At 51.4% G+C, this 26,326-nt stretch overlaps 1 protein-coding gene across 15 annotated transcripts in view; it reads left to right on the forward strand.

The window, feature by feature from the left end:
* Positions 1 to 26,326, forward strand: part of TRIP12 (thyroid hormone receptor interactor 12) — a 1,206,981-nt gene that overhangs the window by 1,117,266 nt on the left and 63,389 nt on the right. For all 15 annotated transcript variants that reach the window (XM_086944059.1, XM_086944047.1, XM_086944048.1 and 12 more), the window contains one exon: positions 15,231 to 15,395. In XM_086944059.1, coding sequence (XP_086800185.1) covers positions 15,231 to 15,395 — 165 coding nt within the window. The remainder of the gene's footprint in view (positions 1 to 15,230; positions 15,396 to 26,326) is intronic.

Here is a 26,326-nt window from a genome sequence, read left to right on the forward strand (position 1 = left end):
GAAAAGGGTGCTCCATACACATTGCGTATAAAGTGCTTCTGCAAGGAAGTGCCTGTGATTTTACAAATATATAGTATGAACATATTTGCCAATCTTTCCATAATACAATTTACAATGTTTGGGGCTGGTCGATCACTAATACAATGTAAGTAACACCCAATTGCAATGGTACAGATAAACAATTGTTGAGATTTCAATGCCAAATATCTAACGTGACAATTTAGCATCGGAAGGTGTCTCCCTTAGAAGAACAGATGGACACACCTTAAATGAATGGGTACAAGTGTTAATGGGTTTCATATGGTCACCTTTGAATTATCATATCATCTCAAGCGGCTACTCTTATCACCACGTTTCCCAAGGGCATGCTCCTGGAGGTAGCTTCTCCTATGTGGTTCAGGAGGTGCATGGTGTTCTACTTTGTGTCTTCATATCCATCCTCTTGTATGTAGCGTAAGTGATGTGTTTTATTTTGTTTAAACATCCTCGCTTTCACCGGACAAGTTCCTTGTGCGTCAAACAGATTGATTACTAATAAGAGTAATCTACCTATCTGAAAGAGACACGTTAGTGATAGATTCCTTACCTTAGAATATCCCCAGGCGTCAGACTGGATCCGGAATTTTTTGCGTAGCAATACCCCTGCGCTTCGGTAGGCGTCGTCTGCGGCTCCGCGTCCGTCGTTAGCGCCGGAATGACGTCGGCGGAGTACTTAGACGCCGCCCATGCGCGCTGACGTCAGTTCTTCTTTTTTCCGCGCCAGCTAGCGCAGATCCGGAGAAGCTCTACCCCTAGTCAGTTTTTTTACTGAATTTGTGATCCTTTTGATCATTCTCTTTCTTTGAGTCTTCGACTCTATCGGTGCCGGTAGGGATGCCCGGGTTCAAACCCTGCTCGAAGTGCGACCGACTGATGTCGGTCACGGACCCCCATCGCCGGTGCCTGAAGTGCTTAGGCCTCGATCACGACGACCGCACCTGCTCCGACTGCCGGGCCCCGACGTCGAAGGCTAGGCGGGAGAGGTCCTGCAAGCGGCTCGAGCTCCGACAGTTGGCCCCGCGCCACTCCAGGTCCCGGTCCCACAGGAGGTCGAGGGACAGGTCGCGAGGTCGGAGTCATCCCAGCTCCGGGAGTAGACACCGGTCATCAAGCTCCAAGTCCTCAGATAAGAGGCATGAGAGGTCGGAGAGACGTCATCGTTCCTCCGACCAACCCCGACGCTCGCACGATACGGCCGGGGGCTCAGGCGACACCGCCCACGCGGCTCCGCGGGAGTCGCAAGCGTCACCGCCTGCCCCACACCTTCGGGTCCCTGGGCACGGCGCGACGCCGGAGGAGATCGAGCGGTACCTCATGGCCATGAGGTCCCTCCCTCCTCAGTTCGGTTCCGTGGCGCCTTTGGGCCCAACGGTTCCGACTGGAGGCCCTAGCAGGTCGGGTGCTTCGGCCCCGACGCCATCGGGTGCTTCGGCCCCGGCGACTTCGGTCCCAGCGCCGCAGGACCTCACTGGATCCGCTTCCGGATCCGGGTCGTCGCCTGTCGACCTCACCGGCGCCGGCCCCACGGGTGTTGCCCCCTGTCCACGCCGTCCCCAATGTTCACTACGGTCCGACTCTGGCGCCAGAACGGCGCCACTGGGCTCCGCTCCCGACGGCCTTTGGAGATTTTTCCATGAGGAGGTCCCGTCTACTAATCCTGTTTTACAGGTAACGGGTGACTAGCAGGATTGGGAGGGGTCTGAGGACCCTCTGGCACTGGAGTGCCAGTCTCAACAGGACTGGACATATGAGCTTGGGGAGGCCAGTGGTCTTGACACATCGCCAGACACTGGATTTGCCTCCCCTCCGATTGTGGCTTCGGAGGAGGGGTCTATATATAGTGTAGTGTTGACGAAGGCAGCCAAGGCCTTACACCTTGAGCTCCCCGTCGCGGCCGTGAGGACTAACCTCCTCACTGAGGTCCTCAAACCGCAGTCAAGCTCCAGCAAGCCTCTGCTGCCGTTCAATGAGACCTTATGTGACGTTCTTGTGGGCACTTGGTCCAAGCCAGCCTGTGGATAGGAACGTGGCCAGACGCTACCGCCCGGCTCCGGGCGACCCATGCTTTTTGTCCACCCATCCCACCCCCGAGAGCCTGGTCATCCAGGCCTCCAATTCCCAGACCGTATTCCCGTCGGCCCCGCCCGACCGGGAATACAAGAGATACGAACAGTTCGGGAAGAAGGTGTTCTCGTCTGTAAGCTTAGGGCTGCGGTCTGTCAATACCGCCTGTCTCTTGGGCCGCTACACCCACACTCTGTGGGACGCGGTTGCGGACGTGCTGCCACAATGTCCGGAGGAGGTCCGGGCTAAACTCGCCCAAACTCTTGCGGAGGGCCGAGATGCAGCGCGTTATTCCATCCGGTGTGGGCTGGATACAACAGACTCACTGGGCAGGGCAATGGCAACGACGGTGGCGGTTCGACGCCACGCCTGGTTGAGGTCCGCCAACTTCTCGGCCGATGTCCAGGCCACACTTCTGGACATGCCGTTCGATGGCCGTCGCCTATTCGGCGACAAGGCAGACCATGCGCTAGAACGTTTTAAGGACTCCAGGGCTACGGCCAAGTCCTTGGGCCTCTCGGCCCCACGCCAGCAAACGGGTGCCTTTCGCTCCTTTCGTGGCCACGGAAGGGGCGCTCCCACACGTGCTGCCAGCCACGCGCCGCAAAATGTTACACAGCGCGGTGGCGGCCGTGGAAACCGCTGTGGCGGCGGTCGGGGACAGCGGCCAGTCAAGTCCACACCTCCCTCCACAGCACCCGCCTCAAAACCTTCCTAGTCTGCGTTTTCAGGCCCATGTGACGCCTGTGGGAGGCAGGGTTCGCCATCACCTCTCTCACGATCACGTTGGACAGGTGGGTGCTGCAGATCGTCCGAAGGGGCTACTCCCTCCCCTTCGAGGCGACCCCTCCATCCATGCCACCGCAATGCCACCGCATGTCGGGGGATCACTTGCAACTTCTGCAAGAGGAAGTCACGGCCCTCTTGGCCAAGGGGGCCATCGAGCGCGTTCCTGGGCCAGAAGTAGGATGTGGATGTTACTCCCACTACTTTCTGGTACCCAAGAAGGGCAAAGGGGGCCTACACCCTATCTTGGACCTACGGAACGTTAACAGCTTCCTCCGGAAGGAGAAGTTCAAGATGCTGACTTTGGCTCAGGTCCTAGCTGCCCTGGACCCGGAAGACTGGCTGGTAGCGTTGGACTTGCAGGACGCTTATTTCCACATCCCCGTCCTGCTGGCCCACCGGAGTTACCTGCGGTTCACGGTAGGCCAAGAGCACTTTCAGTTTACTGTGCTCCCCTTCGGCCTTACCAGCGCCCCACGGGTGTTCACGAAGGTGATGGCGGTGGTCGCAGCTCATCTGCGCAGGTTAGGGGTGTCTTCCCCTACCTAGACGACTGGTTGTTGAAGGCGGGCCCGCCCCAGACAGTCGTCAGCCACCTCCAGACTACGGCCAACCTCCTGCATTTGCTGGGTTTCTCCATCAATGTGCCGAAGTCGCACCTGTGTCCCCCTCAGAAGCTCCTCTTCATCGGAGCGGTTCTCGACTTGGCGCAGTTTCGGGTTTACCCTCCCGAACAGCGGGTTCGGGATATACAGGCTCTGATTCCCATCTTTCAGTCGTTATCCCAAGTCTCGGTCAGGTTGCCACTGCGGCTTCTGGGGCTGATGGCCTCCTGCCTCCTTCTGGTGCAGCACGCCAGGTGGCGGATGCGGGCTCTGCAGTGGGACCTGAAGTTTCAGTGGGCCCAGCATCAGGGCAACCTGTCCGATATTGTCTTGATCTCGGAGGGCACTGCGAGACAACTGCAGTGGTGGCTCACGGACCGCGACTGGGTCAGTGGCAGATCCCTCTCCCTACCCCACCTGGAGCACGTGGTTGTGAAGGACGCGTCCCTCCAGGGCTGGGGAGGCCACATGGGAGAGGCGGAGATAAGAGGCCTCTGGTCTCGGGCGGAGTCCTGGCTCCATATCAACCTTTTGGAGCTGCGGGCGATTAGTCTAGCACTGAAGGCATTCCTGTCCGGGGGACTGTAGTGCAGGTGTTCACGGACAACACCACCGCCTTGCAACAAACAAGGTGGGGTGGGGCTGTGGACCCTATGCCAGGAGGCTCTGCACCTCTGGCAGTGGCTGGAACATAAGGGCGTGACTCTGGTGGTTCAACGCCTGGCAGGTTCTCTGAATGCCAGGGTGGACGAACTCAGCCGTCAGTGCATGATGGATCACTAATGGCGTCTGAACTCGGAAGTGGCGCAAGGCCTCTTTCAGCAATGGGGAGAGCCTTGGTTAGATCTATTCGCCACCGAAGAGAACGCGCAATGTCATCAGTTCTGCACGTTGGAATTTCCAAGGCGGCTATCGCTCTGAGACTCTTTTCTTCGCAGGTGGAGTTGCCGTCTTTTGTACGCCTTTCCGTCTATACCACTTCTGCCCAGAGTGCTGAAGATCAGGCACGACCGGGCCCAGGTTATCCTTGTGGCTCCGGACTGGGCACGAAGATCCTGGTATCCCGAGCTACTCAGCATGTCAGTCGATCCCCCGATTCATCTGCCTCTTCAGGAGGATCTTCTGTCGCAGCAGCAGGGGACGGTCCTGCACCCGAACCTGTCCAGTCCCCACCTACAAGCTTGGAGATTGAGCGGCGGCAGTTGAGGCCATTTGACTTGCCTCCCGAAGTCTGTGATATCATTCTGGCAGCCAGGCGTCCCTCCATAAAGTCGGTATACGCCTGCAGGAGGAACAGATTTGTGGCATGGTGCACTGCAAAGGCTGTGGACCCTCTCCCTGCACCTCTTTCTGAAGTTCTACTCTTCCTTCTTTCCCTTGCCCAGCAGGGCTCTGCTCTGGGCACACTTAAGGGGTACCTTTCTGCCTTCTTACGGCTACCTGATCAGCCTTCCTTATTCAAGTCCCCCATTGTTAATTAATTTCTGAAGGGCATCACACACATGTTCCCTCCTGTTCCCTTTGTGATGGCCCAGTGGGACTTGAATCTTGTATTCACTTATCTAATGTGTGCTCCCTTTGAGCCGCTCCATAATTGTCCTCTCCGTCTTCTTACACTGAAGACTGCTTTCCTGGTTGCCATCACCTCTGCCAGGAGAGTGAGCGAGCTCCAGGCTCTTTCTTCTACTCCACCTTTCCTCTCTGTTCATCCGGACAAGGTGGTATTGCGTACAAGACTTTCCTTTCTGCCCAAGGTTGTCACGGCCTTCCACATCGGGCAGTCCATTACCTTGCCCACCTTCTTTCAGCCTCCGCATCCCTCGAAAGAGGAAGAGAGGCTCCACCGTCGGGACCCAAAACATGCGCTCTCTTATTACCTAGATCGCACACGCCAGTTCCGGGTGGATGACCAACTCTTTGTTGGTTACGTGGGCGCGAAGAAGGGAAAGGCGGTGCACAAGAGGACCATTTTGCGGTGGATCATCTTGTGTTTTAAGGCATGTTACTCCATGGCCAAAAAGGAGCACCCTGCTGGATTGCGGGCTCATTCCACTCGAGCCACGGCAACAACTGCCTTGGGCTGAGGAGTCCCCTTACAGGACATTTGCCAGGCAGCTACGTGGGCCTCGCTGCACACGTTCGCAAGACACTACTGCCTGGACAGTCAAGTCCGGAGGGATGGCTTCTTTGGCCGTTCCGTCCTCCAGGACTTTCTGGTGTGATATTGGTTCGCAGACCCACCACCGGGGTTGGTATTGCTGGAGTATCTATTCTAAGGTAAGGAATCTATCACTAACGTGTCTCAGATGCACAAGTTACTACTTGTGTAACGATATATCTGTAAGAGACATTAGTTAGTGATAGATTCCTTACCGACCCACCCATCCTCCCCGTTCTGCGAACCGATATCTAGGGTTAAGGTCATCCCCTTTGAGGGCACTAGTTTCATGGCACCAGTGTTGGTTCTATCATGACTCTGCGTATCTGGCGCGGAGAAGCTGTGTATCAGAACTGACATCAGCGCGCATGGGCGGCGTCTAAGTACTCCGACGTCATTCCAGCGCTAACAACGCCGACGACGGACGCGGAGCCGCAGACAACGCATACCGACGCGCAGGTGTATTGCTACGTAAAAATTTCCGGATCCAGTCTGACGCCTGGGGATATTCTAAGGTAAGGAATCTATCACTAACTAATGTCTCTTACAGATATATCGTTAGACAAGTAGTAACTTGTGCGTTAAATGGACATGCCTTATGATGGATTTTGCGATTTTGAGGATAAAGTCAACTCATCCTTGGAATGTTTTAAGGACTGTAGAGCCACAGCACATTCCTTGGACCTGTCTTCTACGAGAACACAGTTCCACCGGCGGTTTTGTCCTCTTCGTGGCTATGATAGAGGTTTCTCCATCCATCAAAGCCAAACCCCTCCTCCTGCACACCACACTTTTGAGACCCTTGGTGGCCAAGGCTGCAGTTCCCAGAGACCAAGAAGACCGCAGGGACAAATGTGCGGCTCAGTCTCCAGACACTTAACCAGCTGCAACCACAGCACTGCTTTAATGTGTCCATGCCTACGCACAACCACCCTGTCGGAAGCGATGTCCAGTATTTCCTCCAGGGTTGGCAGATCATCACAACGGGCAAGTGGACAAGGGACAAACCAGTGGGGCAGTCTGTGAGTCTTACAGCAGAAAGTGCAGCCCCTTTTGGCAAAAGAGACCATAGAGAGAGTTCATGCCTCTTGTTAGAACTGGGTGTTCTGCCCTCTGTGCTGAAGGACAGATGCATTGTCCTGTTTTATATCTTTATATCTTCACCCTCAACACCTTCCTGCGGAAGGACAAATCCTAGATGCTCATGCTAGCTTAAGTCCTGTCTGCACTGCACATTGAAGTAAAGATTGCAGCTTTGAACCTGAAGGTGGCCGCTCGGAATTGGAGAGGTACTAGTGCAGCGTCTATGGCTGGAGGATTCCTAGAAGCAAAGCTAAATCCCAGCCTAGAACTTTACTGGGATGCCATATCTACACCAAGGGACCGGAAGCTCCTTTTCCAACTCAAAGCAGGTGCCCTTCCCCTGGTTTCGGGGGGTTCATCTATCAGCAATTGTCCAGCCTGTGGAGCACACAAGGAAACAACTGGTCACTTATTATTTGCTTGCAAGACCTACGCAGAACCCAGGCGTATTTGGCTATCACCAGTGTGTAAGAACCTAGGTACCACTAGTAGTGTTGTAGCTCTAAGAATCATGCGCACTAGCACTTTATTGCCTTTAGTAATAGCTACAGCCAAATTCCTTGGATGGGCATGGACCATTAGACAGGTTTTTAGGCAGCTGGTTGTATTTTATTGTATCAAAAGTTAGTCTGTTTTTTACTTGATAATTTTTATCTGTAAATTTATATTTTGAAAACGATGTTTACGTTTTAAACTATCTGATTGTTATCCAAGTCTTATTTAACTGAAGTGCTTTCTTAATTAATGTTTTTATACTTGGGATCGTATGTGCTTTTATGAAAAAAACTCGAATAAAGCAACTTTGAACTTGAACTTATTTTCATGCAGGCCCACATGCATTACCAGTTGTTCACGGTAGACTAGGAGTATTTTCAGTTTTAGGTGCTCATGAAAGTGTCAGCAGTTGTCTCAGCACATCAATAGCGGTTGAAGATACGAGTTTTCCCCTACCTCTTCTACTAGCTGTTGAAGGCTATTTTTCCCCAGGTAGTCCTCAGACATTTCTAGATGATGGCTCGCCTCCTGAATTCATTGTGTTTCACTATCAATGAGCCGAAATGACACCTGACTCCTTCTCAGACACTCCCTTTCTCTGGAGCCATTCACTATATATGTTATCAGGCAGTTCTCATGAAACGTGGAGTCTAGAACATCGGGCTGTGATCCTGATGTTTCACCCTCTCTTCTGGATCTCAGTGCAGATGACTCTGAGGCTGTTGAGATTTTGACAACCTAGATCCTGCCGGTGTTGCATGGCCGATGGCACATATGGGCTCTACAGTAGGACCAGCAATTACAATGGGGACAACATCTGGTAAATCCGTCAGATTGTGCCCAAATTTGGAGAAGGCTGGAAAAGATTTACAGCGGCAACTACTAGTCTGTGATTGGGTAAGTGTCAGATGCCTCTACTTACCCCACACAGAACTGACTGTGGTCGTTGATGGTTCGCTATCAGGTGAGGGAGGTCTTCTGGGAGAGGTAAAAATCAGAAGTCTGATGGCGACTCGACTCCATATCTACTTTTTTAAATGTAGGGTGATTTGCTTGGCCCTGAATGCCTTCCTGCCTTCTATCAACGGAAAGCTGGTGCAGGTGGTCACAGACAACACAACTGCTTTGTGGTACTGCAACAATCATCAGGGCTCAGGGGGGACATAGACCCTGTGCCAAGAGGCATAGCACTCCTAGAAGTGGCTGGTCCACCATGGGATCTCTCTGGTGTTGAACCACCTGGCGGAATCTATAAATGCCAGTGCTCAATCTCGGCTACAAGAACTAGCTCCCGCTGCCCTGTAATCTAAGCGCCAGGATACCCTTTGGGTGATAGTCGCGCTATACAAGTGCACCCTGTGAGAAGGTGGCCTGATATGCAGTGCTCACTATTCTAGTGAACACTATGTATCAGTCCAGCAACCCTTATTGATGATTGGTTGTAAGTCAACCTTATAGACCAGCTATCCTAGTAGCGTGGATACGAGCAGTCTAAGGCTAAAGACTCGAGAGGGCGTGTTAAGCCAGCTGTTTACCACACATATACCCCTTGAACATCAAGTGAAAGGACACCACACAAGTGTTATGAAAATAAACAAGTTATTTATTAAGAATCACAACAGCCCTGTACTCTTTATGAGGACAGGGTACTAAGCACAAAACAAAACTCTTACGAAAATACTTAAGTTAGCACAGTATATACAAATGCCCGAGGGGCACGGAAAACCATATACTCTGAAAGTGGAATGCGAAATTACTAGCAGGTAAGTACAGTACTAATAGGCTTTGGAAGCGCTAGATCTTGACTATAGAATCTTCAGATTACTTCTAGGAGACCCAGGGGACTCGGGTGCAGAGTGTGCACTCTCACGCGTGATGCGGGACAAAGTCTATGGTAGCTAGTAAAGACAAAGTTAGTGTTCTCGGGCGAACCCGACCTGGTGGGAGGAAAACGAAAGTGGATTCTGACCCTTGGATAGTGAGGCTATGCTGGGGCACCGTAATGCCGAAGTTACCTAGCCCAGGGGCTGCAGCTGCATAGGTCTCAAAAGACGTCGGGAATCCTCGTAGACGGACCCGGAGCCTGGAAGAAAGAAGTTGCTGGCAGGCGACCAGTGAAGAAAGTTCGATGGATCCAAGCCTGGATCGAAGGAAGATGACACCTGAAAGCAGAGGGGACCAAGTTCGTGACTACTAGCCAGTAGTCAGGTGGCACCAGGAGGGCACCGGATGGTAGTCACCTCGACTAGGTGAGTGGGTGACGCTGTGCTCGCAGATCTCACGGACCAGGAGGCGTTGTCGGCGACCAGGATGGAGGAGCGAGCTGTCCCACGATGGATGAAGCTGTCGGCGTCGCTGGACCCAGGATTGGGCAACAAAGCCTTGGCAAATTCAAGCCCACGCGGTGGACTCAAAATGGCGTCTGGAGTGGACCAGGAGGGTCCGGGGTGCCTCTCTTGAAGAAGGAAGCAAGGGCCAGTCTGGAGCAACCAGACCAGCAGCAGTGATGTCGTCGGGCGTCGTGTAGAAGGCCACAAGCCAGCCGGCTAGTAGCCACACAGCGCGGTGAGCACGCAAAAGCAGAAGGGCCCCACGCAGATCGTGGAGATGCTGGAGGGCTGATCTTCGGTGCTGGAGCTGCTCAGGGTTGGGGCTTCTCGGACCCCAAAGCACTCACCAGTGGAGCACACGGTGGGCTTGTTGCAAAGAAGTCGTGCAGTCTTGGCGATCGTCGGTCCCTCGAGGTCTCGTCGCACTCACAGTTCTCAGCTTTGCTGTAGAGGTGAGTAGAGGTCAGAGGTGCCAGGGAAGCCGGGTCTCGTCGAGCTGGGTCGTCTGATTCGTGAAGAAGGACTTACAGCAGACCGCAGTGTTCTTAGGATGGTGCCCGCTTGATGCAGGGTGACTACTCCTTAGCCACAAGGGAGAATCTTGAAGAAGGAAATCTTGATGCCTTTCGCAGAAAGTCTGGTCTTGATTCCAAAGATGATCTAATTTGAACAGGGGGCCCGCTCCCATCTTTATACTAAAAAAGGGGGCTGACCCGGTGACTAGGTCCTGCCTATGGGTGGGACTAGGTGGGGGGTGGTTACACCCCTTTCCCATGCCGGACTTCCCCAGGCCAGGGGCTGGTGTGCCCCTGGAACTGGTTCAGACTGGCCTATGCGTAGTGAGCACCGGGGTGCCACTCAGCAGTCACCTTCCTGAAAAGCCCTGCCTACCCAGGATACACAAAACCATGTCTGGGACGGTGCTAGCACCGCCCCTGACAGGAAACCCTTTGTCCAGGCTCCCCTCGCTGGAAGGACTCCCAGCTGTAGGAGGTCAGACTTGTGTCTGTGGTGGCAGCATCCATTTTGTAGAGCTAAGGCTTCAGTTAACTTTAACCGGGGTTCACAGTTACATACATGTTGTGTCCCTCTAGAAGGGTGGAATGCTAACCCCGTCGCCAGAATTGGCGAGGGGTTAGTATTCCAATTCGTATGACACCTTACTCGACATGTTTTGATAAAGCAATACCAAAGATAGCATTTAACCGCGAGGATTATAATGCACTTAAGAGTATATGGTATGCGATATCATGGAACAGCTATTAGGACTTGGTTCCGCAAGCTGCAGACAGGCTCAGCTCATGCCAGAGCACCATCTCACACGATTCCAAGCACTCTGCCTTCAGGATTGTTAAGGCCTGCCATAGGAGTGACTGATAGGAATCTGTGTGTCCATTTTAGGGTTAGATATAGGTATACTATATCTACAGCAAAGGGTGATTACACGACTTTGCCCCAGCTGTCATGCAGCCAGTTGTGTCAAACTTAAGAGGCCAGCCAGGGGTGGCATAATACATGCTGCAGCCCCTGGCAGCCCTGGGTACACCCATGCCCTGAGTTACAGGGTCTGATAGGGTGGCCCAGTACCAATTGGAAATGCACCTAGGGTACATGGAATCCATTTTAAAGAGAGAGCAGTAGGCCTGGGGTCCTGATTGGCAGGATCCCAGGTCGACTATGTCAAAAACCAGCTAAAACACAGGGCAAAAAGTTGGGGGCAACCATAGTCAGGAGGTACCTTCCTACACACCCTACATTACATTGCATCATGAATGCCACTTACACCCAGAGGTGATACAAGTAGTTGTCCAGCAATGGGGAGAACCATGGCTGGGTCTTTTCAGCATTACAGAGAACATACATTGTCAGCACTTCTGTACACAGGAGTTTTCAAAGCGGCAAAGGAGAGGTAAAAGTCCAGAGTACTTGTTTTCAAGTCAAAGATAACTCAATTTTATAGGGGAGGCGTGCATGGCTAAACTATGCATGCCTCTACCAAGCAGCCTAAACCATGAATGCATCCTAACCACGCATTCCTTTACCACGGAGGCCGTTACCACGTAATTTCGTGGTAAAGGCAAGAATGGTAAAGAGGTATGCAAGCTAAGGTTGTGACACCCCCTACCCCCGCCCTAAGCTACAAACTCACCCCTCCCCACCCTCTGGTCTCCAGACTCCCCTCCCAACCCCCATCCTGTCCCTAACTCTTGAACACTACTTGTCTTTATAACACTATTCCCGACCCCTTCCCACCCAATGCTGTCCCTAAAATTACCCCAACCCCTACCCTTAGGCCTAATACCCGAACACCTAATTTAAAATAAATGACCCCCCCCGGTAGCCCTGAAAATTACGCAGACCCCCCCCCCCCCAACCCTGAAGGCTACACTGCCCCCTGCCCTGAAAACTACTCCTGACCCCCCCCCCCCCCCAGCCCTGAAAACTACCCCTGACCCCCCAGCCCTGAACACCCCACCCGCACTGAACCCCACTACCCAGAAACCTATCCCCGAACCCCCAACCCAGAGAACTACCCGACTCCTCCTGCCCAGAAAACTACCCTCTACACCCCCATCCCAAAAAACTACACCCTCCAGTCCAGAAAACTACCCTGCCCCCCCTGAATAAAACCGCCCCCCTCCCCCCACCCCAGAAAACTATCCACAGCCCCAAAAACTACCAGCCCAGCCCAGCCCAACTTACCTCACCACGGCTCTCTTCCTTACAAGGTCTTCCTGCTTCCGTCCCTGCTGCCTGCAGCAGCTAGATCGCACACTGCCTTAATCACACACATGTTTGGTTAAGGCATATACACGGTTCAGGCAAGTGTAATTGAGCTTGCTCAGTCGGAAAACACATGATTAAGATTGCAGTGTTCTGACTATTTCCCCCTGCTACCACCTCTTCTACCCAGTGTTATAAAGATGATCATTATTCTCCAGTCTTAGGTCATCCTAGTGGTACCAAATTGGGCCAGAAGTGTTTGGTTCCCGGAACTCCTGGCATATGCCCAGAAGTGTTTGGTTCCCGGAACTCCTTGCATATGCGCATCTGTCCTCCAATTAAGCTGCCACTTAAGGAAGATCTTCTGCTGCATCAGCTTGCAAGATATTCTACCCAGGCCTGCTCACTTTGCATCTACATGCTTAGAGATTGAGCTGCAGCAGTGGACATCCTTTAACCTGCATACTAAGGTCGTTGATATCATCTTGGCATCCCTTCACAAAATCAGTATTTGCCAGCCCTTGGGGAAAATGTGTGGGTGGGTGCAGCACCCAAAAAATTGACAGTTTACAGGTAAAGCTGTCTAAAGTGTTATTGCATGGGCTCTCCCTAGCCCGGCTAGGGCTTACCTTGGGCGCTGCTGAGAGCTGCAGAACGGCTCTTTCAGACTTCCTGTAGCTGTCTCATCAGCCTTTGTTGGTTAAATCACCAGTTGTGATGCTGTTTTTAGGTTTGCAACATTTGTTTCAGCCAAAATCCTTTGCAATGCTCCAGTAGGACTTGAACTTAGTTCTCACATTCCACCACATTTGTGTCTTGTTTATCTTTTTCTCCTTGAGTCTTCTACCATTAAAGACAAACTTCCTTATTACAAAACCTCGGCTAGACTTTTGAGTAAACTTCAGTCTCTCTGTGTAAATCCACCTTTAACCACCTTCTTCTGAAATAAGTTGGTTTTGATGACCCCAGCTTCCTTTCAACTGAAAAGTGCTGATGCCTTTTCATGTTGACCAAGCATTGATTTTTCCCAACGTCCTTTTTGCCATCTCATTCCTCTGAAGAGGAAGTGAGACTGCATCGTTTGGATCCTAATTTGCCTTGAGCTTTTATATCGAACATGCTAAGGAGCACTGAGTGGATGATCATCTCTTTTTAGGGTTTCTTGAAGTAAAGAAGGGTTAAGCAGTGCAAAAATGAACCATCTTCTGATGTATTGTTCTCTGCAATAAAATCTGCTGTTTACTGGTGAAAAAGCAAGCTATGTAAGATTTGCGGGCTCATTCCACCATGGCCAAAGCTGTTAATGTTGCGTTGGCACGTTGAGTGCCTGTCTTGGCCACCCATCGGGCACCAATGTGGGCTTTGATGCACATTTTGACCAAGTAGTACAGCCTCCACAGTCAGGCAAATCAAAAGGGGCATTTTGTCTGCTCGGTCCTGTATGACATTTTAGACCTAGCCAGTTTATAGACCTACTACCTTGGAAGGTACTGCTTTTGTATCTATTCAAAAAGAGCTAGAAGTCTCTATCAAAAGAACAAGTTACTTACCTTCGGTATTGCTCTTTCTGTTACTCTATCCAGCTACAGATTCCTCACTCTCTCTCATTCTCCCGGTTCTTAATATGACAATTTTCATAAATTTGTTATTGGAGCTCGGGACAGTCTCAAAAGCAGCTAACGGCATGCAGGAGCATCACCTATATAGGATCCGTATGTCACTTCCGGATCAGAACGGTGTCCGGGCAGAGCTGCACTGTGCCACCTACTGCAGTGCAGAGGTACTGCCAGCCTGATGGCTGGGGAATATTCAAGAGGTGAGGAATCTGTAGCTAGATTGAAGTCTCTACTAGAACCCATGTTACCGAAAGATAGGTATCTTGTCTGTGTGCTCATCTGGAAGAATGCTGGTCTGGCAGGTCAAGCTAATCTGATCTTATTGGAGTATGGCCAACACTCGCGTGTGGCTGGCATCTGTCTAGATTGACACAGCGGGTGAAAACTCAATGACCTCCAACGTAAGCTGCAACCTGAGTGATCGCCAGTGAACCCGGTTCGAGTCATGCTAATGTCGCTAAACCTCCTGTGATTCTGGGCAAATCACTTAAGCTTCCTGTGCCTAACAAAAATTAATGTGTGTCCTTGTGTAACGTAACTGGTGCTATGTAAAGCGCTCTGATACCCGGTTCGGTTCGGGTCAAGTTCTCACTATATAAAACTGCAAAAAAAAAATATATATATATATATATATATATATATATATATATATATATATATATATATATATATATATATATATATATATATATATATATATATATATATATATATATATATATATATATATATATATATATATATATATATACACGAAAGTTCGTCACCGGCTAAGGCAGCAGCCCCAGCCCCACGCTGACGAAAGAACGGACCCAAATTGTAGTGCTTAATCCTTCGTGTTTATTTCAGCAAGCCTGCCGCCGCCATATATATATATATATATATATATTTAGTCTTTGTTGTGATTGCTGATCTGTGATAGAAGATTGATGGATTCAGAGGACTGTCTGTGATATGTGATGGTTTAGGTGAGATGGGGCACTAGTGGAGGGTTGTGGTCCAAATGGGGGATAGAGAGCTTTAGACAGTTTAATCAGGCAGTGCCTGATTAAAAAAATAAGTGGGGTAATATTTCTTTGAGAATGGTTTGTTCAACTTGGTGAAAAACAAGTCATTGGTTTAAGCACTGTAATTGAAATGGACCAATAATTGCAGTCACCATCTCTGACTGATGTTGGTTTTCTATTGTAGTCTGGTGGCATTAACTATCTTCACCTAATGTCTGTTTGCAACTGTTATAACTACAATAAAATGAAGGCTATTAAAGCTCAAAAGCCTTGGGTTTGAAAGAGTTCAGCATTTTACCAAATACATTTCCCTTTTTTTAAAGGTGGACCTCCCTCTTGGCCTTCCATTCTATAAATGGATGCTGCGACAAGAAACATCATTAGTTTCTCATGATCTTGTGAACATTGATCCAGTAGTAGCAAAATCAGTGTACCATCTTGAAGATATTGTCAGACAAAAAAAGAAGCTGGAAAAGGACAAATCTCAGGTAAGATATGTCAGGGTTACAGGACAAGCCGAAAAAAGATTCTCAGTTTCCTAAAGGATGTTGAATGCATACTGAATGTTTTTGCTGTGTACTTAGTTTGGAGTCCCTTTCATTAGTTTTCCAAAATGTAAAAAAAAAAAAAATCTATTAGCAGCCAGCTGACATGATTTTAATAATAATGTGATATTTTGTAAACCTACTTTCTAGTGGTTATTTACTTTTACAGATTCCTTAAAGGAGTTGTTTTACAACTGATCAGAAGGAATAATGGACATCTATTCTTTATACATAATGGCTCTCTGGTGAAACTATCCAACCTTGGACCCGGCTCCATGTGCTTATACATTTCAGGTCCATAAACCACCTGTACTTGTAGTGCCAGTTATTTTTCCCCATGCCTCTACATCTGCTAAATCATGCACTGTGGAGTTTTTTGAGAGTTAGGGCATTTTTCATTGTGTTTTTTCGCATGTTTGCTGGAGTTTTTCAGAGGACATGCCTATTTCTTTTTTGTGAAGAAATTCTGAAATTGTGCAAGAACCAGAGAGCATCCCCATATGTAGTCGCCCTAACTACGCCCGGTTACACTCATCAAACCTTAAATGTCAAGCTGCCCTGAATGAGCGTTATCTAAAGCCTAAGAAGTTTAATGCACTTTTGAATGTTGAAAGCAATTGTGTGGTCTAGGATTTCAAAATGTTAATGTTCATCTCCTATTAGATTGTTTACATTTTTATAGGATTCATTGTGTGCTTTTTAAAACCACTTTTTATAAAATATTTCTCATTGAGCTGAAGCACTTGCGCTTTTGAATAATGTAGAATTTTTGGATGTCGCATGTGCTCTTGCTAAGTTTGTAAAATAAACTTTGAACTGGAAATATGGTGATCTCAAAATGTTGGGCTTAAAGCTATGTATAATGGATTGACTTGCAGTGGTGCTTTATGGGGACAAATAATGAAAGTAACTGGTTATGCAGAGCGGTTATGGTAGTGCTCGCTGGGAAGACGGTTTCGGAAAGACAATCCGGTCGAGTGGGGCAGGGGAGAGTAATATTTTATGTACGTTTTTATTTTATTTTTATACTTTTTTCTAAACGTAAATAAATTTGAACTGACATTCTGAAATGCTTAGACTTGATGCCATGCTGCATATCTTGCGTCATTGCAGTTGCCTTTGATATTCTAGAAAGCTTCATCTTTTCTATTTCAACTTTTGTATCCGATGTGCCCCAAGAACATCCGTGATATAGAGACTAAACTGACTCGAGATTCTGATGGGCAAATATAGGTCCTAGAGAAAAATATACTCTCCAGAGCTGTTTCACTAAAGTCATAACGAGAAGGTTTCATTTTCCTAACGCAGTGAGAAGAGGAGAATATCAAGAGAGCGGTCAGATTCCTTAGTACCTATTGTATCTGAAAGAGACACGTTACTGATAGATTCCCTACCTTAGAATATCCCCAGGCGTCAGACTGGATCCGAAAACTTTTGCAAAGCAATACCCCTGCGCGCCGGTAGGCGTCGTCCGTGGCTTTACGTCAGTCGTCTGCGTCGTTAACGCCGGAATGACGTCACCGGACTACTTAGACGCCGCCCTCGTGCGCTGACGTCGGTTCTTCTTTTTTCCACGCCAGCTAGCGCAGATCCGTAGAAGCTTTACCCCTTAGTCACTTTTTGACTAAACTTTTTTGATCTTTTGATCTGTTTTTTTCTCGAGTCGTTCCACTCCTGCGGTGCCTTTAGGGATGCCCGAGTTCAATCCCTGCTCCAAGTGTAGACGAATGATGTCGGTTACCGACCCCCATCGCCGGTGCCTTCAGTGTCTAGGCCTCGACCACGACAACTGAACATGCCCCGACTGCTGGGCCCTGACGTCTAAGGCTAGGCGGGAGCGGTCCCGCAAGCGACTTGAGATCCGGCAGTCGGCCCCGTGCCGTTCAAGGTACCAGTCCCACAGGAGGTCGAGGGACCGGTCGCACGGTCGGAGCCCTCGTAGCTCCGAGAGTCGGCATCGGTCTTCGGGATCAAGATCCTCAGGTAAGAGGCATGAGAGGTCGGAAAGGCGTTATCGCTCTTCCGACCCACCCCGACGCGGCCGGGGGTTCGGGTAACACCACCCACGCGGCTCCGACGGAGTCGCGGGCGCCGCAGTCTGCCCCACACCTTCCGGTCCCTGGGCACGATACGATGCCTGAGGAGGTCGAGCGGTACCTCATGGCCATGAGGTGCCTCCCTCCTCCGCCGTTGTCTGAGGCGCATTCGGGCCCAGCGGTCCCGGCTGGGGGGCCTAGCGGGTCGGGTGCTCCGGCCCCGACGCCGCCGGCGACTTCGGTCCCGGCGCCGCAGGCCCCCACTGTATCCGCTTCCGGATCCGGGTTGTCACCGGTCGACCTCATGACCTCACCGATGCTGGCCCCTAGAGTGTCACCCCTGGCGACGCCGTCCCGGATCATGCCCTCTATTCGGGTCCTGCGTTGGAGCGGTGCCGCTCTCCACGTCGTATGGAGACTTTTTTATTTCCACGAACCGGCCCATCCTTTGAACCTGAATTTCAGGTGATGGGTGACGAGGGAGATTGGGAGGGGTCTGTGGACCCTCTGGCACAGGAGTGCCAGTCTCAGCAGGACTGGACATGTGAGCTTGGGGATGCCAGTGGACTGGACACTTCGGCAGACACTGGTTTTGTCTCCCCTTCAACCGTGGCTACGGAGGAGGGGGCTGCCTATAGTGTAGTGTTGACGCGGGCGGCCAAGGCCTTGGGCCTGGAACTCCCTGTCGGGGCTGTGAGGACTAACCTCCTCATTGAGGTCCTTAAACCGCAGGCAAGCTCGGCTGAGCCTCTGCTGCCGTTTAATGAGGCCTTGTGTGACGTTCTTTTGGGCACTTGGTCCAAGCCCGCTACAGGTTAGCCTGTAGATAGGAACGTGGCCAGACGCTCCGCCTGGCTCCGGGCGACCCTTGCTTCTTGTCCACCCACCCCACCCCCGAGAGCCTGGTTATCCAGGCCTCTACTTCCCAGACTGCATTCCCGACGGCTCCGCCCAATCGGGAATCCAAGAGGTATGAACAATTCGGTAAGAAGGTGTTCTCGTCCCTGAGTTTGGGACTGCAGTCAGTCAATACAGCATGCCTCGTGGGCCGCTACACCCACACTCTGTGGGACACGGTCGCAGACGTGCTGCCACAATGTCCGGAGGAGGCCCAGACTAAACTCGCCCAAGCCCTTGCGGAGGGTCGAGATGTGGTACGCTACTCCATCCGATGTGGGCTGGATACCACGGACTCACTGGGCAGAGCGATGGCAACGACGGTGGCAGTTCGTTGCCACGCCTGGTTGACGACCGCCAACTTTTCGGCTGATGTCAAGGTCACCCTTCTGGACATGCCGTTTGATGGTCGTCGCCTCTTTGGCGACAAGGCAGACCATGCGCTTGAGCGTTTTAAGGACTCCAGGGCTACATCCAAGTCCTTGGGCCTCTCGGCCCCTGCCAGCAAACTGGTGCCTTTTGCTCGTGGCCAAGGAAGTTGCGCTCCCACACGTGCTGCCAGCCACGCACCGCAGACTAGTGCACAGCGCGGTGGCGGCCGTGGAAATCGCCATGGCGGCGGTCGGGGACAACGACGAGGACAGTCCACACCTTCCCCTGCAGCATCCGCCTCAAAACCCTCCTAGTCCGTACTTTCAGGCCCATGTGACGCCAAAGGGGGTAGGGTTCGCTGTCACCATTTCCACTGCCGCACTGTAACGTCGGACACGTGGGTGCTGCAAATCGTCCGAAGAAGCTACTCCCTCCCCTTCGAGGTGACCCCTCCAGCCATGCCACTGCAATACCACCGCGTGTCGGGGGATCACTTGCAAGTTCTGCAAGAGGAAGTTACAGCCCTCTTGGCCAAGTGGGCCATCGAGCGCCTTGCTGGGCCAGAAGTAGGGTGTGGTTGTTACTCCCACTACTTTCTGGTACCCAAGAAGGGCAAAGGGGGCCTACGCCCTATCTTGGACCTACGGAACGTCAACAACTACCTACGGAAGGAGAAGTTCAAAATGCTGACATTGGCTCAGGTCTTAGCTGCCCTGGACCCAGGAGACAGGATGGTAGCGTCGGACTTGCAGGACGCTTATTACCACATCCCCATCCTGCCGGCCCACCGGCGCTACATGCGGTTCACGGTAGGCCACAAGCACTTTCAATTTACCGTGCTCCCCTTCGGCCTTACCAGCGCCCCACGGGTGTTCACGAAAGTGATGGCGGTGGTCGCAGCTCATCTGCGCAGGTTAGGGGTTTCAGTCTTCCACTACCTTGACGACTGGTTATTGAAGGCGGGCTCGTCCAAGACAGTCGTCAGCCACCTCCTAACAACGGCGGACCTCCTGCACTGGCTGGGGTTTTCCATCAATGTGCCGAAGTCACACCTGTGCCCCTCTCAGAAGATCCTCTTCATCGGAACGGTCCTCGACTCGGCGCAGTTTCGGGTTTATCCTCCCGGACAGCGAGTCCGGGATATTCAGGCTCTGATTCCAATCTTTCAGCCTTTATCCCGAGTCTCGGTCAGGTTGACGCTGCGGCTTCTGGGGCTGATGCCTCCTGCATCCTTCTGGTGCATCACGCCAGGTGGCAGATGCGAGCTCTGCAGTGGGACCTGAAGTTTCAGTGGGCCCAGCATCAGGGCAACCTGTCCGACCATGTCGTGCTCTCGGAAGGCACTGCGAGACAGCTGCAGTGGTGGCTCACGGACCGCGATTGGATCAGTGGCAGGTCCCTCTCCCTTCCCCAACCCGAGCACGTAGTTGTGATGGACGCGTCCCTCCAGGGCTGGGGGGCCACATGGGAGAGGCGGAGATCAGAGGCCTCTGGTCTCCGGCGGAGTCCCGGCTCCATATCAACCTTCTGCAGCTGCGGGTGATTCGTCTAGCACTGAAGGCATTCCTCCCCTCTGTCCGGGGGACTGTAGTACAGGTGTTCACGGACAACACCACCGCCATGTGGTACTGCAACAAACAGGGCGCGGTGGGGTCGTGGACCCTATGCCAGGAGGCTCTGGACCTCTGGCAGTGGCTGGAACATCAGGGCGTGACCCTGGTGGTTCAACACCTGGCAGGTTCTCTGAACACCAGTGCGGACAAACTCAGCCGAAAATGCATGATGGATCATGAATGGCTTCTGAACTCGGACGTGGCGCAAGGCCTCTTACTGCAGTGGGGAGAGCCTTGGTTAGATCTATTCGCCACCGAAGAGAACGCGCAAGGTCATCAGCTCTGTGCGTTGGAATTTCCAAGGCGGCACTCGCTCTGGGACGCTTTTCGTTGCGAGTGGAGTTGCGGTCTATTGTACGCCTTTCTGCCTATACCACTTCTGCCCAGAGTGCTGAAGAAAATAAAGCTCAACCGGGCCCACGTCATCCTTGTGGCTCCGGAATGGGCGCGAAGGTACTGGTATCTAGAGCTACTCAGTATGTCAGTCGATCCCCCAATTCGTCTGCCTTTTCAGGAGGACCTTCTGTCGCAGCAGCAGGGGACGGTCTTCCACCCGAACCTGTCCAGTCTCCACCTCCATGCTTGGAGATTGAGCGGCGACAGTTGAGGCCATTTGACTTGCCTCTTGAAGTCTGTAACGTCATGTTGGCAGCCAGGCGTCCCTCCACAAAGTCGGTATATGCCTGCAGGTGGAACAGATTTGTGGCATGGTGCACAGCAAAGGCTGTGGACCCTCTCAATGCCCCTCTGTCTGAGGTTCTCCTCTTCCTTCTTTCTCTTGCCCAGCAGTCCTCTGCTCTGGGCACTATCAAGGGCTACCTTTCTGCCCGTTCAGCCTTCTTAAGGCTACCTGATCAGCCTTCTTTGTTCAAGTCCCCCATTGTAAACAGATTCTTAAAGGGCATCACTCATATGTTCCCTCCTGTTCCTTTTGTGATGCCCCAGTGGGACTTAAACCTGGTTCTAACTTACTTGATGTGCACTCCCTTTTAGCCGCTTCATAACTCTCCTCTCCGTCTTCTTACTCTTAAGACTGCTTTCCTGGTTGCCATCACCTCTGCCAGGAGAGTGAGTGAGCTCCAGGCTCTTTCCTCTAAACCTCCTTTCCTTTCTGTCCATCCGGACAAGGTTGTGTTGCAGACAAAACCCTCTTTCCTGCCCAAGGTAGTCCCAGCCTTCCACATCGGGCAGTCCATCACCTTGCCCACCTTCTTTCCGCATCCCTCGAAAGAGGAAGAGAGGCGCCACCGTCTGGACCCAAAACGTGTGCTCTCTTACTAGCTGAATCGCACACGCCAGTTCCTGGTGGTTGACCAACTCTTTGTTGGTTACGTGGGCGCTAAGAAAGGACGGGCGGTGCACAAGCGGACCATCTCTCGGTGGATCGTGCTGTGCATCCAAGCGTGTTACTCTTTGGCTAAGAAGGAACCTCCTGTTGGTCTGAGGGCCCACTCCACTCGGGCCACGGCGACTACTACTGCCCTGGGCCAAGGAGCCCCCTTACATGACATTTGTCAGGCAGCTACGTGGGCCTCGCACACGTTCGCACGACACGACTGCCTGTACAGCCAAGTCCGGAGGGATGGCTTCTTTGGCCGTTCTGTCCTCCAGGACTTTCTGGTGTGATTAATGGTTCGCAGACCTACCACCGGGGTTGTTATTGCTGGGGTATCTATTCTAAGGTAAGGAATCTATCACTAACGTGTCTCTTTCAGATGCACAAGTTACTACTTGTGTAACGCTATATCTGTAAGAGACATTAGTTAGTGATAGATTCCTTACCGACCCACCCATCTTCCCCGTTCTACGAACCGATATCTAGGGTTAAGGTCACCCCCTTTCAGGGCCCTAGTTTCATGGCACCAGTTTTGGTTCTATCATGGCTCTGCGTATCTGGCGTGGAAAAGCTGTGTATAAGAACTGACGTCAGCGCGCGAGGGCGGCGGCGTCTTAAGTACTCCGGCGACGTCAGTCCGGCGCTAACGACGCGGACGACTGCCGCGGACGACGCCTACCGACGTGCAGGAGTATTGCTACGCAAAAGTTTCCGGATCCAGTCTGATGCATGGGGATATTCTAAGGTAAGGAATCTATCACTAACTAATATCTCTTACAGATATCTCGTTACACAAGTAGTAACTTGTGCAATACACAAGGACATACACAGCAGGAATGTTTTCCAAATGTTGGCACTTTTCTGTTACAGGTTTATTTATTCCTTTCAAAAGGACACTTTGACAGTATTTATTTCGGAGATTTCCAGTACCATGCGGTTTGGAGCTGCTGTGGTATCACCTAAGCCAGTAGTTCTTAGACTTTTGACCTTTGTGGACCCTGCTTAATCATTACTGTATAACCTGGGACCCCACAGAATAACTGTTGAAATCCGGAGACCTCTACTGAGTACTTACTGGAAGCATGGGACCCTTGCCTAAGCATTCTTGATAATTTGAAAAAATATTAAAATAAGAATTCATAGCATAAATATGCAAATGATTAAATATTTTAATCTGAAAGAGACCACTCAGTATAGATTCCTTACCTTAGAATTACCTCAGGCGTCAGACTGGATCTGTAGAAATTTGTTTGCAGCAGTACCCCTGCGCGTTGGTCGACTCCACTTTCGGCGTCATGGTCGCCAGGCTGATGTTTCAGTGTCTACTTAGAAGACACCTCTGCACGCTGACGTAAGATTCGACTGGGGGCTCTAGGCCTTTGATGCCAGCCGCTCCGGCCTTGGTGCTGCAGGGCCTGGATCCGTACCGCTGTCTGTCAACCTCATGGTACCATCCCTGGCGCCGATTCCAGTGGCAATGCCCCCGATGCTGGCATCGACCCCAGCCTCACCCCGACTTGGACACGGCGCCAGACTAACAACGAACAACGCCAGTACTGGCGCGGGAGGGTACTTTTGTCCCACTGTTCATTCCTGACGTTCTCTACTGCCCTGAGTAGCAGCCAGTGAGGAGGACTGGGACCCTCTTGCAGACCAATTTGAAGAGTCGGACTGGAGAGAGGAGATGAGTGATGCCAGTATACCTCCACAGACCTTGGTATGCTTTCTCCCCCTACTGTGGCTGTGGATGAGGGAGCCTCCTACGCTGTGGTGTTGCGTAGGGCAGCTGAGGCCCTGGGCCTCTAGCTTCCTACGGTGGCAGTCAAGACTAACCTCCTGACTGAGGTGCTTCAGCTGGCAGAAGCCTCTACGGAGCCCCTGCTACCTTTTAATGAGGCCCTCACTGACATTCTTCTGGGCACTTGGTTCAAGCCCAGCACAGGGGCTCCTGTGGACAGGTGGTGCCCGACACAACCACCACTGCCCGGCCCCTAGAGACCCGCTTTTTCCTCTCCCGACTCCCTACCCCGAGAGCTTGGTGGTCCAAGCCTGACCTCAAAAGGCCAATTCCCTACAGCTCCCCCAGATGGGGAATCAATCAAGTTGGACACAGACACACACACACACACACACTCACTTTGGGACACGGTTGTGCAAGTGCTTCCACAGTGCCCGGAGAAGGCCTGGACCGTGCTCACCCGTGCTGTTGCAGAGGATCAAGACGCAGCGAAATGCACCATCCGGTGTGGGCTGGATACCGCCAAGACTCTGGATAGAATCATTTCAACGTCAGTAGCCCTGAGGTGCTACCTTGGCTTAGGTCCACTGGCTTCTCCGGGGACTTGCCTTTTGATGGCCATCGTTTTTTTGGTGGCGTGATGGACAACGAACTCAAGGGTTTCAAGGACTCTAGGGCTACGGCCAGATCCTTGGACCTCGCTGCCACCTCTAACCCATGCAGTTTGCCTTTTGCCTCTTTTGTGGCTACGGAAGGGGTACCCCACCACATTCCGCCCAGAGCCACAGGCCTGTGCAAGCTACCCAGCCTCTGCGCGGCCGGGGACTTGGGACGCAGCGTCGGGTGGGGGGGGTGGTGTATGGGGCCAGCGGGTGGGCTAGTCCTCCAATGCCTCCTACAGCAGCCTCCAAGCCTTCCTAGTCCAACCTTTCTGGGCCACCAGTTGCCAGTGGGCGGCAGGATCTGCCATCACCTCCCCTACTGGTTCATCGTTGTAGGAAGCTGGCACTGTATATACTATACCAAAGTGAGGTATTGTATGCACAGAGTCCAGTGGTACCCCAAAGGTAGGCAGAGGTAAATAGAAATATCACCTTACTCTCTATTTGTGGTAGTGTGGGCGAGCAGTAAGGCTTCGTCAGAGGGTAGTGTCAATCATTTGTTGTACTCACTCAATCAGTAAATGATTGTCACACACTCAGACTGAACTCAGCCCAATTTTGTTTGTATAACAATATTCTTTATAGTTTATTTTCTTGAACAATGCAAGCCTGGCACAGGTAAGTTTTTTAAGTGTTCCCGTACTCTTTTTATATGTGGTGTGTCCAAATTTTTAAGATGGACTTGGTCCATCCGATCAAAAAGGCTTTCGGTACATATCTAATGAGTGTTTTTACCTGCATCTTTTTATGTAGCTTTTCTCGGTTTTTAAGCACGTTTTAATGATCAGCAATATGAATGATGTATAGATTGTGGTCTTTTACTGTGCTGTCAATGCTTTTAGGATATTTTTTATCGAAATAAAGCATCAATCAATCAAGAATTATAGTTTGCAGTAATAATGCAGTTTGAATTTTAGTGGTGTATATACTTTAGTTTGAATACAGTAGCATCACTGCTAATGCAATGCTTTGAAATATAGTACATATAATTTGTAATGACTTTTCAATAGGATGTCCAGTAGATTACTTTACAGATTACTTTCCTTACACCGTGTAGTATACCTGGATACTGCACTGGGACATTTCCTGTAAACAGGTATGTAAAAGCGTTTTGGGTATTTGGTTACAGTTTTAGAGACTGATTTTCAACCTCCACACTTAAAAACTTTTTCACAGAAAAACAGTCAACGTTATCCCAAGGGAGGAAATAGTGTTATTGGTTAACAGGTAAGTACTTTGTTGTGGGAGTTGGGTTTCTGGGGTTAGACTCCGGGTTCACCCAGGGTCAAGGATGCACTTTAGTTAAACCCTCAGCGGCACGAGGGCGGCCTGGTAAGGGGGCTGAGGCCCAGTGTTATCCAATGGGGGTTAGGGGTCAGGGGTCCTCCGGTTGGTGGCTGCATACGAGCAGGCGACAAAGTTGAGGGAGCAAAGCTGCTGGGTTTAAGCTCAAGGCAAATGGGGGTTACAAGTTAGCACCAAAACTACACTCTCAGCTGCACTAGGGCGGCCGGGTGCAGAATGCTGGTTTGTCGTCGGGTGCCCTGTTACTTTCAATGAGGATTCTCCGGTTTGCAAAACACTGCAGTCACGGGGACAAAGGTCTTCTGGGTGCGACCACCACTTGGAGAGGTAAGTTGGGATACTGGTGGTTGACTAGACCAAGTCCGTTGGTCACCCAAAGGCCGTGGGGTGTCAAGTGTAGGGGTGTCTTATAGGGTCGGATCTTCTTACCAGTGCCTGGTAGCGGTTGGGGGGACCTTCTGGATTGTGGCTGCAGGCTTCCTCTGGGGGCTTGAGGCAGGTCGGGGATCATTGGATCTCTCGTCTGGATCACCAGGTAGAATCCTCGTGGTGTCGGGCCGCTGGAGCTGTGGGGTCAAGTTCAGTGGTGCAGACTCTCAGATTTTGCCTGAGCTGGAGTCTGTGGGTAAACAAATCCAATGTTCACGGGAGACAGTCTTTTCTTTGGAAGGCAGGGCAGGTCCTCTGGGTTCTAGAGGTTCCTGGCTGAAGGACACACCTGAGTTTCGCTTCTGCAGGTTCAAGGTGTGGACAGGCTGGTAGGGCTAAGGCCAAGTCAGTGGGCATCCTCCTTCGCTTTGGCGCAACCGTTCGGTCTTTCTTCTGTGTTTCTACTTGTAGTTTGTCTGCAGAGGCAAGCTCAGCCTGAGCACCAAGAACAATGGCTCATGGGGCCCTTTACTCCCCTCAGTGAAA

This window comes from Lissotriton vulgaris, chromosome 11 (genome assembly GCF_964263255.1).
Source record: "Lissotriton vulgaris chromosome 11, aLisVul1.2, whole genome shotgun sequence".
Taxonomy (NCBI): domain Eukaryota; kingdom Metazoa; phylum Chordata; class Amphibia; order Caudata; family Salamandridae; genus Lissotriton; species Lissotriton vulgaris.